Below are 15475 nucleotides of genomic sequence, written 5' to 3'. Positions count from 1 at the left end.
CAGCTTGCTTCAAGCCCCTGTGTCCAACCTGGCCTTGAGCACTTGCCAGGGAAACATCCCACCCTTGATGCCAATAGGAGACTTTGGCGTGCCTGGTGCACAAATTGGAGGGTTTGACTCGCTTGTTCCTCCCCCTCACTGATTTTCTTATGAATCCCATAAGGGATTTCTCGCAGGGACAGCAGGACACTGCTGAGGCTGTGATTTGGGCTTGGGCAGACTGATGAAGCCCCTCCACTTCCAGCACCGTGGGATGCTGCCCCGCTTTGTGCCAACACCAGTGCTCCAGGGATGGATCCATGCTCTGAAAACAACTTTTCCTTTGCAAAAAAAAAACCCTAAATATAATAATTAAGAAAAAAAAAAAAAAAGAAACTATTGGCTTGTTTTCCAACATAGGTCCTTTTCCCAGCTAGATCCTGTTCATAGATGAGGATGAGGCTTTGCGGTGGGAAGAGGGACTCAGAAGTGGCTTTGCTGCCAAAATCTCTATGTTGTTAAACTGCCCTGAGCAGGAAGAGCTGAGACAGAAGAGGCACCTGCCAAGCAGTGATTTCTGTGTCTGCTTGTTTCTCCAAGGTTGATTTGCCAAAGGCAAATGTATTTCTGCCTCCTTCCAGCCACGGAGAACATGCACATAGGGGAATGCAGCCAGCAAAGCCTTTGGTCCTCCTAAACATGAAGTCACCTCTGGTTGCTGCAGTGTTTTCCCCCTTTCTTTCTTTTCATGCTTGTTGGCTGCAGCTGAGCTGCTCAGGCACAAGTCAAACACATTGGCACCATAGACAGGAGCGCAATTTAATAAACCATTAACTGTTCTGTGGCTGTTGCAACAGCAGCGATTTGGGCAGCTTCTTGGCAGAGAACATTAAGGTGGGAGGAAGTCTTTTTCTGGGTATGGCTTTACCAGCCCAAATGTTGGAAAACCTGAGCTTGCCTTTTCTGGCTTGGCTTTGGACGTGGTGCTTGTAGCTTACAGCAATGGGGTTGGGTGGCCTTGACGGGTAACAGCTGCAAACAAGACAAGACAAGGCAATGTGGGATGAGGCTGGCGTGTGCCAGCACTGAGTCTTAGTCACCCTGTTTCATTGATGACTGACTCCATCTGAATGCAAAAGGACCAGATGTTTGAGGAGCATCTGAAGGCAGCAGCGGCATGGGCTGCCAGGGATCGAGGTGGTGGTGTGTGTGCTCTTGCACGTGTACAAGAGAGCTGTGCATGTCCAGGCATGGGGGGCTGGATTGGACCCTCTCCAAGTTGGGTTTTCAGTGTTATTTAGCTCTGAAATGAGCATCTGTGTCTAAAGTAGCACAAGGAGGTGACACATAACACATCCGTGTCCTGCAGATATGGAAGACTGCAGTTACTGACCCTCTGGCCACCCTTGCCTTCACCCCAAACCCATGCTGGTGGCATCCCCATTAGCCACAACAGCAGAAAGACCTTGCTTTTGCACAGCTGGCAGGTTTGGGAAGTGCTCTGGGCTCTGCCCATGCAAAACTTCCATGGGTCTCGGCACCTTCATGGGCGCAGACTGTAGCTCCTGGTGGCTTAATGCACCGGCTGGGAGACACAACCATCCTACAAAGCACCCCAAGCACCTTCACCCAACAGTGGCAATGAGGTGCCCATCATTTATGTGCCTGAAACTATTCAAACCTGGATGATGAAAGCCCAGCATGAAGCAAAGGAAGGTCGTGCCTTCAGCCCGAGCCCGGCTCTCTTTCTTTATTGGGAAGTTGGCAGGAGAGCCTGCCCGGGAGTCGGGTGCCTGTCAAATCTCATGTTTACTCAGGCCTATCTCTAGCAGTTGTTTTCATTCAGCCTGAGCACTGGGTAAACAGCAAGGCTGGGAAATGTGAACCTTCCCTCTGACCTTACCGTTGCCACAGGCGTCAACACAGGAGGTGCAAGTAGAGAAGCGCAGACCCACTGGTGCAGTGCAGAGTTGCACATGGGCATGGGGGGGATGAACACATGGAGTGAGCCCGTTTCTCCTGGAGTCATTTGTTTGGTTTTCAAGGAGTGAGAAGCAAAATTTGAACTCTATCTGGGGCACTGAGTTTGGGCTGGGATTCCTTGGTGGCAGAAATGCTGAGACAGAGGCAATGAAAGTGGTTTTCCCCCTTCTCCATCCTATTTGGTGGAGACAGCTCATGGTGAATGGAAACATGTGCTTTCACCAGTGCCACCACCACAGAGAATCACAGAATGGTTTGGGTTGGAAAGGACCTTAAGATCACCCAGTTCTACCCCCCTGCCATGGGCAGGGACACCTCACACTAAACCATGGCACCAAAGGCCTCGTCCAACCTGGCCTTGAACACTGCCAGGGATGGAGCATTCACAACCTCCCTGGGCAACCCATTCCAGTGCCTCACCACCCTCACAGGAAAGAATTTCCTCCTTATATCCAATCTAAACTTCCCCTGTTTAAGTTTTAACCTGTTACCCCTTGTCCTATCACTACAGTCCCTAATGAAGAGTCCCTTCCCAGCATCTTTGTAGGCCCCCTTCTTAGCTCAAGCAACAGCAGCTGTTTTGGGGGGAAAATGGGTCACTTCCTAGCTCTGTGAAGCACAGCATCTTCCCCTGTGGTTCCTATCAAACTGCCAGGGGGATGCAGTTTGCATCCAGTGCTGGTTTGCAACTGCATGTTAAACTCCGGGGCAGAAATCTAAACTTTCAGGTGAATTTTTTCATTTCCTTTTTTTTTTTTTTTTTTTTTCCAAGGACTTGTTAGCAACTTGTCACTGTGGGTTGGAAATTCTAAATGCACTGGAGAAAATACATTGGCAGGAAGCTCCCCATATTGTTGCAGCTTGTCCCAAAATTGCAGAGAGATTTCCCGCTGATATTTTCTCATGTCTGATGGAAAATATCAGGGAAAGAAGGAATTCTGGAGATGTTTTGGGATAATTTTAGCTTTTTTTTATTTTTATTTTTCCACAGCCAGGTCTCCATGGCATGGCAAAGAGTAAATGAAATGAATGAATTTAAAACATCTGCTAGGAATTAGATAAGTGAAAATCTTTGCCCTATAAGCAGGAAAAGAAATAGGAAAACCCTGATAAGGGAATGTGGTTATTTAACTTCTGCATTCCAGCAACCTGTGTGATCTGATTCCAGTGATTTGGCTCCAAAAAATTGGTTAGGAGGGTTGTTAGGAAACCAGATAGCTGAAAGGTTCCCTGGGGGAAGCTTTGACTGCAGAGAGTTCCTGCAAAAGAGATGGAGAATCAGAGTATTCTCAATTTCAACCTATTGACCATGCACTTTCTCTCTTAGCTGTCTTGAAGCAGTTCCTGCAGGTCTCCGGTTTAAAAGCGCATGATAACAGTCATTTAGACCTCACCTCTTAATGCCTTGTGGTTTTCCATCCATTGAATGGAGAGGTGAAGCCCTGGGGAGTCTGCTTCAAGGAACAGCTCAGCCTGAGGAGTGGTGCTGGTCTCAAGAGTGGCTCTTCTTGGCCAGAGTTGAGGTGTGTAGGACTTCCTTCCTACATGGGAGCCTGGGGTGAACAAGGACTTGTGCTTTGTGTCACCTCGTGCTGGAGCACACAGAGATGTGTGTTGGGTGGCTTTGGATGCAGAGAACGCTGAGGTCTCCCTTTGTGTTAAAAACATCTCCAGGACACATCTCATCCTGGTTTACAATCAACAGCCACAGCAGGGCAAATGTGTTGCTCTGGGAGTGCTGATTTCTCTGCAGATGGTAGGAGTTAAAGGTGACCAGTTCTTTGTAGACACCCAAAATGACAAGAATCAGGATGGAGGCAGACACAGCAGGAGCCCTTTGGGCCTGGAACATCTCCTTGCTGCTCAGCATCCCTCGAGGAACATGTCCATTTGAGCCTTCCTCCTGGGATGCTGCTTACTGGGATGGTATTTCATCACCCCTTGATCAAAAGTCCCTGTATCAGAAGCCAATATTAGTAGGGAATGACAGCAGGGGTAAAAAAATACCCTTTTTCCTAGGCTGTGATTAATCCAGTGCATGCTGCTCCTACAAGCACCTTCTCCTCAGCCAACAGGAATACAAACCACCACTTTTCTTCCCGAAAGCTTTCGTGTTGTAGCTTTCTGCATTACTTAGAAGAGATTCCCCAGCATCTCCTGGGTATCTGGCTTCATGCCATCATTGCCTACATCTCTTTAGAAGCCTCTTGGTTACCATGGTGATGCTGAGGTTGCCACTGGCCTGGGCTTGTTGCATCAGGAGGTGAGTCAGCCTCAGAATGAAAGGCCACAGCCTTTGCCATTGTTTGATTTAATAACCTGCAACGATGAGATAACGATCCAGGCTGTTAATGAAAGGTGGGTGTTAATAAGACCTTAGGAAATAGTTCAATAGCAAAGTCCATGGGATAATGACAGGATGTGATTTCCAGATGGTGACCATTTTCAGCTCTAAATGAGCTGAATAGTCTCAGCCATGGGGGGGTTCATATCTGTCATTGAGGCCCTTCAGGCAGGAGAGATGCATCCCGAACCATAGAATCACTGAAAGGTTTTGGTTGAAAAGGACCAGCTCCAACCCCTGCCTCGGGCAGGGACACCTTCCACTAGAGCAGCTTGCTCCAAGCCCCATCCAACCTGGCCTTGAACACTGCCAGGGATGGGGAAGAGCTTCTGCCTAAGAGCTCATCTCAGTCTCCCCTCTGGCAGGTTAAAGCCATTCCCTTTGTCCTGTCCCTACAGGCCCTTGTCCAAAGCCCCTCTCCAGGTTTCCTGCAGCCCCTTCAGGCACTGGAGCTGCTCTCAGGTCTCCCCTTCAGGAGCCTTCTCTTCTCCAGGCTGACCCAGCCCAGCTCTCTCAGCCTGGCTCCAGGGCAGAGCTGCTCCAGCCCTTGCAGCATCTCCATGGCCTCCTCTGCACTCGCTCCAACAGCTCCACGTCCCTCTTGTGCTGCTGCCCCAGAGCTGGATCAGGACTGTGGGGGGGGGTCCCCCAAAGCGCAGCACAGGGGGAGACTCCCCTCCCTTTATCTGCTGCTCAGGCTTCTTCTCATCACAAATGTATCACTGGACTGGGAATTCAGCTCTTCATGAACTTCAGCCATTGGGCAACTCCATAGCATTGGTTCCTATAACAGTCTGTGCTTAGAGGAGGGCTGTGATTTTAGCTCCTTTCTGCTGGATCTCCAGCTTGCTGCATCACTTTGCAGCACGGTGCTAGTTTGGGTTGGGCTAGAGTTAATGTTTTTCATAGCAGCCGGTATGGGGCTGTGTTTTGGATGCGTGCTGGGTGTTTGTGCTGATTTATCTGGAAAAGGCTCTACGGGAACATATGCCAGGCTTATGCCGGCAGCAGCAGGACAGGTAATATCTGATCTGGCAGCTGGGGTAGAGTAACCCTGTAAACACACTCATTGGATTTCTGTGCTGGATCAGTGCCTTGTCGAAGGTTGTTGTGGCATCTTGCTTCGGGACGAGGTGATCTAAAGTCAAGTAGATTTACACCCAGGACGTTCAGTGGGGAACTTCACACCCTTAACATCACAGGGCAAATGGGGAGTTCCTTGCACATAACTAAATGTACCTGGGAACAGGAGGTACAAGCCAGTGTCAGGCTAACGTGAATACTGGTCACTCAGAGCCACTGACAGTGCTAAAACCTGAACTGTGGCTCTCTGAGTGATCCTCACCCTTTCTTTTTAGGATCAAGCCTGAAATCGGGCAGTCAGGTTTTATTTCAGGGAGAACCAGTATCAGATTCCCGAGACTGGAATATCCCAACCTCTTGCCATTTAATTACCCTCTAACAACTTTTTAAACCCTCATATTTCATGGAATCCCAGGCTGGTTTGAATTGAAAGGGACCTCAAAGCTCACCCAGCTCCAACCCCTGCCACGGGCAGGGACACCTTCCACTGGAGCAGCTTGCTCCAAGCCCCTGTGTTCAACCTGGCCTTGAGCACTGCCAGGGATGGGGCAGCCACAGCTTCTCTGGGCACCCTGTGCCAGTGCCTCAGCACCCTCACAGGGAAGAAGAACTTCTTTATATCTCATCTCAATCTCCCATCTCCACAACCCATGGAGTCAATTATGTTTATGATTTAGCCCTGTTTATAAACCCTGTTTATGGGGTGAGTTTTGTTTTGCACTGCTCTTGAAAGGTCAGGAACTTTCACAGGAGGTTGCTCAATCCTCCTGGACCTGTTTCTGAGCAGACCTGCCAGCGCTGGGAAATGTCCCTGCCCCAGTGGATGTTGTGGGTTCAGAACGTTATTTCCAAGTTTATTCTTTTATAGAATGTATTTCTCAGAAATTATAGATGATATCTCTTCCCTGTGATTTTAAATAACACTGATTTTGGAGGCTCCTTTGGGACTGTCAATCCTGGCTACTCAACACCCATTTTACACCTCCCCATCTCTAGCTTTCAGCTTCCCTGGGTCTTTTCCCTGCCCACTGCAGGGGGTTGGAACTGGATGATCTTAAGGTCCTTTCCAACCCAACCCATTCTGTAATTCTATCATTCTTTGACTCCATGATTCCCAGGGACCTTTCAATACCTGAGCACAGCTGGGGACACCCACCTCCCTCTGGGGATAATGGAGGGATTCTTGAGCGATTTTGCTTCTAATTTGATGAATTGAGATTAAATCCAGGCTCTCATCCTTCCTTCTTCCCCATATTCATCATGGCTAGCAATGCATTTGCAACTGCCCCATTTCCTTTCCCATCTACCTTTAACCCACCCAGTTATAACCAAATGCGTCTCGTTAGTGCACAGATCGAGAGCTCGAAAGAAACAAGGTTTGAGCCCTCATCCTCCTGCTTGAAGGGCTCCTAAATGAAAAGGGATTTCTAAGAAATAAATTGGTTTTAGCAGCTCTGGTGGCAGAGTATGACAGAGGGTTGACTTCAGGCAGAATTTACTGTCCCTGTGTCCTGGGTTCAGCAGTAGCAGTCATGTTTTTCCTTTGTGGTAGCTGGTGCAGTGCTGTGTGAGCCACCACCAACGTGGGCAACACGAGGGCAACAGTGTCAGCACACAGGGGAGCTCAGAGCAGTGGCAAACAGGTCCTGAGGCTTGTATTGGTTGAAAAAGCACTTTGAGGAATATAGGGAGCCCCTTTATTGCCAGTGGGCAGTGAAACGATGGGGTTTTTTCCTTGCCCATCATTGTACGCCAGGTCATGTGCGCAAGAGCTGATCCTTGCTGAAGCTTTGGGAACTGCAGCCCCATGCATTTCTGCAGCCTCCCCGTGTTTTTTCCTGCCTCTCTTGCCACGAAGGCAGGATCAGCTCCTGGTGTGCTGTTTGCCTGGTGCTGATACAGCAGGGTTGAGCCTCTGTGGGGATTTCCCTCTCTCGTGCCCAGTTTCTCAATGTCTGAGACTGAACCCCTGGGAATTTTCCCCTTCTCTGCTTGGAGCTATTTGTAAGTAAAGGCATGTGAGTGGCAGCCCCAAGTGCGTGCTCTGGTGGCATTTCAGTGCTCGGCTGTTAGAAGTCCCTTACAGTTGGGGAAGGAAGGCGTTTGATGAGCACATAAAGTACAGTTAGAGTGCAATAGCTGCAAACTGCACGGCTTGTCCCCGTACAGGGGAATGGGTGTTTGCATCAATGGGTGAAGGGAGGGCTGGCTCCGGGGAAGCCTGAGCACACAATGTGCCTTGCTGTGCTCCCAGTTTCAAACATGAGAGGTGTCAAACCAGAGCTCTTCTCTGATTTTAGGGTAGGGGACTGCAAGTGTAGGGCACCCCATAATCACAACGGGGAAACCCTGAATTGAAATAATACTGCGAATAAATTATTTTGCCTGATCATTGTTGCTCTTCAGCCAGCAGTGGTGTCCATGCTGCAGGTTTGACGCTGTTGAGGAGGAAAAGGAGTGTGAGATTGCAAAGGTAGTGGGGAAAAGGGCAAGAAATGAGGAAGGAAAACTGTCAGATTGAGAGAACCCCAGACTGCTCTGGGCTGGAAGGGACCTTAAAGCTCCTCCAGCTCCAACCCCTGCCACAGGCAGGGACACCTTCCACTAGAGCAGCTTGCTCCAAGCCCCTGTGTCCAACCTGGCCTTGAACACTGCCAGGGATGGGGCAGCCACAGCTTCTCTGGGCACCCTGTGCCAGCGCCTCAGCACCCTCACAGCAAAACCTCTTTTCCATGGCAGAACCCCCTCAGTGTGTTACAGGGGCTGGCGCAGGAGCTCATCATGGTCCCACCAGCAGCAGGGCCGGGGCAGGCAGAGGGAGGGGGTGAGATGCGGAGTGGGAGCGGTGGTACCTCACTGATGTAGGTACAAGTTGCGCTTCACTCCTTGTTTATGTATTCCTGAAATTGAAATACTGTGATGGGCAGGGGGGAGCTGCGGACACAAAGGACCAAGATCTCCATCTTCCTCTCCAAGCCCGCTTGTACCAGCCTTTGCAAAACCCTCCCCACCAGGAGCCTGACCCTCAGAAGCTTCGCAAACTGCAAGTCCATGCAAAGAAGTGCCATTAGCAGCAAAACCAGCTCAGCATCCAGTGGCTGAGAGGAGGACCAACCATTTGGTTTCCTCCTTGACCTTTCTGAAAGCCCCTGGTTCTCCTCATACATTACAGCCAATTTTCTTGGCTCCACCAGGATCCCACTGATGGGTTTTTTGGACGTTGACCAGTTGGTTTCTTTTTCTTTTTCCAAATAAGTGTATAGATACCCCTTGGTCAGCCCAGGGGAATGATTTTGTCTGTTGCAAGAAGGTGTTGCTGATGCACCAACAAGAATTCGGGCACCTGCTGCCTGACTTTTGCAGCCTTCCTCCCAGGGTAGGGAGAACTGTTTACATCCGTGTAAACTGAGGCTGTGCTGGAAACTGCTGCCCTGCAATGGAGCGCATGTATGGCTGCATCTATATGAGAGTTAAGGCCCTATCTCGAATCCTGTGTTCAGCTCCGGGCCCCTCACTCCAAGAGAGACATTGAGGTGCTGGAGCAGGGCCAGAGAAGGGCAGTGGAGCTGGTGCAGGGCCTGGAGCACAAGTGTGATGGGGAAGGGCTGAGGGACCTGGGGGGTTCCATGGAGAAGAGAAGGCTCAGGGGGACCTGATGGCTCCCTACAAGAGCCTGAGAGGAGGATGGAGCCAGGAGGGGCTGGGCTCTGCTCCCAAGGAACAAGGGATGGGACAAGAGGAACCGGCCTCAAGCTGCCCCAGGGCAGGTTTAGATGGAGCTGAGGAACAATTCCTGCCCCAGAGGGTGCTCAGGCATTGGAACAGGCTGCCCAGGGCAGGGCTGCAGTCACCGTCCCTGCAAGTGTTCACACAGCGTGGAGACGAGGCCTCAGTGCCATGGGGCAGTGGTGGCCTTGGCAGTGCTGGGAATTGTTGGACTGGATGAGCTTAAAGGGCTTTTCTAACCCAAATGGTTCTATGATGCTCTATGGTGATGTATGCATGGCTCCCAGCCAATGCCTCCAAACTGCACTAGGTGCAGGGGTGGACCGCGCAACTCTGATCCCACCGGGAATCACACACCGCGTCCCCAACATGACACATCCTAAGCAGATGGTTCGTGTTGCACTGAACGTAGACATGAACGTGACTTCTCCTTTGCTTCCAAGTTTGCTTTAGAAGGGGAAAAAAAAATCAAAGAAAGAAAAAGGAGGATGAATCACGGCTTAGTCAGAGTTGGGGCTGCCAGAGAATCACTGCTGTTGCCTGGATTTTGATGCCAAGGGAAGGGTGCTGGGGGAAGCTGGCCCCTTGGTTTTGGTAGGTTCTCCAAAGGGGATGGGGAATTTAGTCTGGGATTGTGATTTTGGGATGCATCTGGAGTCCAGTTCCGCCATTCAGGATGCATTGCTGTTTCGTGGTTGAGCAACAGGGGAAAAAGAAGAGAATTGAGGGGTTTGGGCTTTGGTGCTTTGGAAAAGTTCACAACCTGCAAAGCCCATAAGAAACTCATGTCCCATTCTGACAGAAACAGGGTTTTTCACCCTTTTCTCACAGACCGCACTCCTTTGTGCTGCCTTTACCTCTTCACCTCACTGCATCTCTGTGTCCTTGGGATGCTCAAGGTCATTTTTTTCCCTGTCTACCACCAAGACCCTCAGTTTTCAAGCCCTGGCATTTAGAGAGGGGTATTTTACAGGGGTCTGTAGTGATGGGACAAGAGAGGGGTGGCTTTAAGATGAAAAAACGCAGATTTGGCTCAAATATAAGGCAGAAGTTTTTCCCTATGATGGTGCTGAGGCGCTGGCACAGGGTGCCCAGAGAAGCTGTGGCTGCCCCATCCCTGGCAGTGTTCAAGGCCAGGTTGGACACAGGGGCTTGGAGCAAGCTGCTCTAGTGGAAGGGGTCCCTGCCCGTGGCAGAGGTTGGAGCCGGAGGAGCTTTAAGGTCCCTTCCAACACAAACCAGTCTGGGGTTCTATGATTACATTTCTACCTTCATCCCTTTGCATGTATTAAATCCCTGCATGTTCCTGTGATGGGGTAGGTAACCCTCACTCCATGTCTTACCTAGTGCTGCCGTGCTCACCACCCCTTTCATCATCACTTATAAATAGTAAGGATGCTCCTTCCAGCTGACCTCGCTTGGAGCAGCTGGGTGTTCATGCCTTTGAAAACCAGGCCATGTATTTTGGAGTCAAAGCTTTCCGCTCCAGTTATCTGGGAGTTTTTAAGCCAAGAATTACGAGGTGGATCTAATCTGAAGTGATGGTGATCTTCATTCAGGCAGGGTTTTGCTTTCGGGCTCCTTTCCATGTTTTGGGGGTTGTGGTTTCCACAGTGAAATCCTGCAGGAGGAAGGAGGATGCCCAACCTCTACAGCATCGCATTGGGTTTATTCCTTCTGCTCATGTTTTAGCTGGGACTGGTTTTTTGTTGCCCTCCATGGATAAAATGTATGGGATTTTGCAATAACAAACCCTGTCCTTTCCCAGGCCAGGTTGGACAGGCCTTGGAGCAACCTGGTCTAGTGGAAGGTGTCCCTGCCCATGGAAGCGGGCTGGAAATAGATGAGCTTTAAGGTCCCTTCCAACCCAAACCAGTCTATGATTCCCAAGGATGGATTTTGTCCAGGAAGCACCTCTTTGTGACCCCTCATCCCCACCTGTGCCAGCCAGAGCATCGCTGCTGATCCCCATCTTCCTGCCTCCATCCCAAATCTCTGTCTCCCTCATAGCAGTTAATTCATTATTCTCTTTCTGCCTGTGAATACTCTTTCCCTGCGTAGGAGAGGGAAGGATTGTGCATTTGTTTTACTCCATCCCTCTTGGCTCCATGTAAGGAGAAGGCCAAAAATATGTTCTTTCTACATCTGGTATAAAAATATAAGCCCTATATAATGAAAAAAGGCAACAACAGGAGACTTCAAGTAGCTGAGATGTTACTCATCAAGATTTAAACTCACAGGCAGGCTTTGCTTTATTAACACTGCTGCTTCAGGTGGTGTTACTGCCGGGCTGACAGAGGCAGCCTGGTTTAAGTGGGGAACATGACTGGGGGCAACGTGGCCATGGGAACAATAATAATTAGGCTAATAAAGTGATGAAAATCATTAAAATAATCGAAAGAAGAATAAAAGTAATAAAGAAGGGAATAGTAAAAGGAATAAGTAACAAAATAATAAAATATGGGTAAGAACTTAATAAAAATTATAATTACTAATATATACATAAGATTAAAATAAAAAATAAATAGTAAATATCAGAATAACGTGTATTTTATTGTTATGCATAATTTTAGAAGTAATAAAGTGATAAAAGCAATAAATAATATAATAGGAAAACATAGTAAAAGAATAATAAATAATAAAAATAACAAATAAGGTAATAATAAAATATAAGTAATGAGAACAATTAATTTAATAAAATACAAGTGATTAAATACTAGAAATAGTAAATAGTAAAATAATAACACTGTTAAAAGACAAGTAATAAAGTAATAAAAGCATTAAATAGCAAAATAATTAAATGTAGTGAAATCCTATGGGTAGTAGCCAATAAAATAATAAAAATGAGACAAGTAATAAAATTATGAGAGTCATAAATATTGAAATAATAGCAGATAATGTAATAGAAATAAAAAATAATTAAAATAACAATTGTCACGGTAACAAGATGTATTTAAATATAATAACGATAATAATAAATATCATACTAGAATAACACAACGTAATTAATAAGGCAATAAACCCAATAGCAACACGGTTAAGGAGACCCCGCTCATTGACCCGCCCGGGGGGCGGGGCCAGGCGAGCAGGGGGCGGAGCCTGTGGAACGTTCCCGGCCCCCGCGACGTGAGCGACGTGCGGACAGCAGGCGGCTGCGGGGCGGGGGGGACCGCAGCATCCACCGGGGCGATGGTGCCGCTCGGGGTGGTTTCGGTTTGCGGTCCCTCCGTTGAGTTGATGTGATTTAACCCCTGGGTTTGCGTTCTTCTTGTTTCTATTTTAATCGCTTATTTTTTTTTCTTAATTTATTGTTACTTTTACCTTTATTTTTATTTTGTGTTTCGTTATTATTTAATTTTACCTTTATTTTTTCTTTTATTTTTTATTATATATTACTTATTTGATTTTAGCTTTTTATTTTTTCCTTATTTAATTTTCATTGTTTTTATCTATTTAATTTTAACCTTTATTTTAATTTTTGTTTCATTCTATGTTATTTAATTTTACCTTTTGCTTTATTTTTATCATATTTTTGTTTTATTATTGATTTTATTGTGCCTTTTGTTTTTATTGCATTTTTCCTATACTTTTTTCCTTTTCCTTTTCCCTTATTTTTTCTAATTTCCATTGCTTTTCCTTCCCCATTCAGTTCCATCCTTCCCATTTCAGTTCCCTCCCATCACTCCATCACACCGATTTTAACCTCCCCCCTTTATTTCCACCATCCTTCACCCATCTCCATCCCTTCCAGCACCGCTCCCCCTGTCCCTGTATCCTGCCCTCCCCGTAATCACAAAGCCTCCCGGCGCCTCCTTTGTCCCCGCTGCAGTGCGGGGGGCCGGCGGCAGGCGGCAGCGCGGGACGGAACCAGCCCGGCCGAGGCCCCCCCCTTTCCCTTCCTCCTCCTCCTCCTCCTCCTCCTCCCTCCGCCCCGAAGGGCGGGAGCGGCTGCCCGGCCTGCCGGGATACAAATAGCAGCCGCCGCTGCCGCCGCTCCATCGTGAGTGGAGCCGGGAAGCGGGAGCAGCAGCAGGAGCCGCGTCCCAGCCCTCCCCTGTCTGCTCACGCTGAGATTTTTCTTTTTCCCCCTTTTAAATTTATTTTGATTTTTTTTTTTTTACAAAATATAAAAAGGGGAATTAGTTTTTTTTTTAGCATTTTTAATTTATTTTTTTTTTTTCGCATCCAGACCACGAGCACCGGCCGGACTCGCCCTCGCTCCCCCCGCGGTGCGCGCACCGTTCCTGCCGGCTTTGTGCGCTGAAGCCCCGTCCCTCCTCTTCCTCCTCCTCCTCTTTCTTCCCCTCCTCCTCCTCCGCCGTGCAGCCTTAACGCGACTCCGAGGAGCATCCGAGAGCGCAGCAGCGGCTGGTCCAACCCTCCCCGCAGCAAAAACCCTTTCGTTTTTGCTTTCCCTGCGTGTTTTTGACCCTTCCCGCCCTCGCACCACGCGGAGCGCCCGCTGCCTCCGTGTTAACCATGCCCATGGAGCTGACTCAAAGCCGCATCCAGAAGATTTGGCTCCCCAATGACAACCGCCCGGCGCTGCCCCGCCGCTGTGAGTACGGCACTGAGGGATGGAGGGATACGGGGGGTATGTTGGGAGCAGCCCCCCGGGAGGCCTCGACGCAAGGCCCCCTTTTTCATTTTCCCAAAATATCCCCTCCACCTCCTCCAGCATCATCCCCGTGTCCGCATCCCGCCCGCTGCCAGCCCGTGACTCACTTCCAGCACGAGGAGATGGAGGAAGGTGCAGGGATCGCGCCGCTGCTTCCCCTGGAGCGGGAGGCGTTGAGACACGCGTGTCCCAATTTCATCCCCTCTCCGTGTCCCACGTCCACCACCACCCCCCCTCCTTTCAATCCCTGGGAGGATGGACCACCAGGATACCACCTCTGCTGGGATTCCCGGTGTCTGACTTCTTGCTATGTGATTTATTAATTTAAGGGGGAAAGCAGCATCATGTCAATGAATTGAGGGGAAGAAAAAGCCCAGCAGTTGCTTCGCTTCACCACTTTACCCTGTGCTGTGTTTGGGATGAGGCGGGGAGACTTAGAATCATAGAATCGTGGAATGGTTTGAGTTGTAAGCCTCAAACATCATTTAGTTCCACCCTCCCTGCCATGGCAATGAGGGAATGCGATAGGAGGTTTAGGATGAGATAGAAGGCAGGTGGAGAGGAGGGCTAAAAATGCTGGAACCTGTGCAGTGATTTCCCATCTTATCAAAGCTTGGGATGCACCTGGAGTGATTCAAACCAACCTTTGCGCTTAAAATAATAGTAAATAGTAATCAATGCTTCGGCATCCCGGTGTTACTAGAAACCAAGTCATGAATCATAATCCAGTGCTAAAGCTGAGGAGACAGCTCTTTTAACTCGCCCAGCAGCCAAACTGACAGCCTGCCAGTTACGCAACTGCAAACAGGAATCCTCAGAGCTGCGGGAGCCAGGACGGAGAAGGTGGCACTTTGCAGCCTGGCGAAGCATGGAAGTGGCTCGGGCGGTTGGGTGAATCAGTCTTTCCGATGCTTTTTTTCCTGAGGCAGGCGTTTGAAACAAAGCCGCTCCAGCCGTTTATTTCCCTTGGCCCAAAAGTTCCCGGTTCCCCCTTTTTAAGATGTAATAATAATTAAAACGAAATATCCCCGTGGCTGTAGGTCGGGCACGCAGCGATGCCCGCACATGCTGAGGGAGCTGCGTTCAGCAACAGGCTGAACCATGTGGATTGCCAACGGGGCTTTGGTTTTAGCGAGGGGAAATGTCTCCTGGCTTAATGCTTTGCAGATGGAGAGGGTTGGTTTGATTTTTCCCGAGGAGTGACACCTCTAAAAGGAATCCTTTCTATATGCAGAGCTTTATTGGGTTTTTTTCCACTTTATTCATCTGGTTTCTCGGAGCTCCGAGAGAATTCCCTCATGGCGGAGGGGAAAACTAATGCTTTAATATATTAAGGCATCAAGGGGTTTATTAGCGCTACAATGTGCCTTATACTTTCTCGGGGTGGGAGCAAGCCATGCCGGGCACTGTTCAATGGGAGCGTTGTGGGCTTTTTTAGAGTGGTTATTTTTGGACTCGAAGTAGCTATTTTAAACTCGAGGTGCTGTTAATTCCTTACAAAGCCGGGTGGGAATGGGAGCTATAACGGAGATGCGAGGTCAGCGTGGTCGGCCGGGTGGGGTGGAGGAGGAAGGAGTGGGAGCATCCCTGTGAGCATCCTCAGCTAGCTCCCGCTTGGCTGCTCCCTGAGTGGGGAATAATCAGTCCGATTGTGCGCTTCCTCATCAACGGGAGGTTGGAATGGATGGGAAGCGATGCCTTCATGTGGCCTTTTGACGGCGATCCATTAAATTGCTGTCAAG

The 15475-nt window shown here is 49.0% G+C and overlaps 1 protein-coding gene across 6 annotated transcripts in view; it reads left to right on the top strand.

Annotated features, from left to right (window-relative positions):
- PFKFB3 (6-phosphofructo-2-kinase/fructose-2,6-biphosphatase 3) overlaps positions 1-15475 on the top strand; it is a 41800-nt gene that overhangs the window by 8470 nt on the left and 17855 nt on the right. For 5 of the 6 annotated variants that reach the window (XM_062624759.1, XM_062624755.1, XM_062624753.1 and 2 more), the window contains exon 2: positions 13305-13673. The exons of the other annotated variant lie outside the window; for it this stretch is intronic. In XM_062624759.1, coding sequence (XP_062480743.1) covers positions 13595-13673 — 79 coding nt within the window. In that variant the 5' untranslated portion in view covers positions 13305-13594. The remainder of the gene's footprint in view (positions 1-13304; positions 13674-15475) is intronic. 6 annotated transcript variants of the gene reach the window in all.

This window comes from Pezoporus occidentalis, unplaced genomic scaffold (assembly GCF_034315485.1).
Source record: "Pezoporus occidentalis ecotype Australia unplaced genomic scaffold, CSIRO_AGI_Poc_V1 ctg270, whole genome shotgun sequence".
In the NCBI taxonomy this organism is placed as follows: domain Eukaryota; kingdom Metazoa; phylum Chordata; class Aves; order Psittaciformes; family Psittacidae; genus Pezoporus; species Pezoporus occidentalis.
The sequence above is the reverse complement of the archived record's forward strand: the minus strand, read 5'-3'. Positions and strand labels throughout refer to the sequence as shown.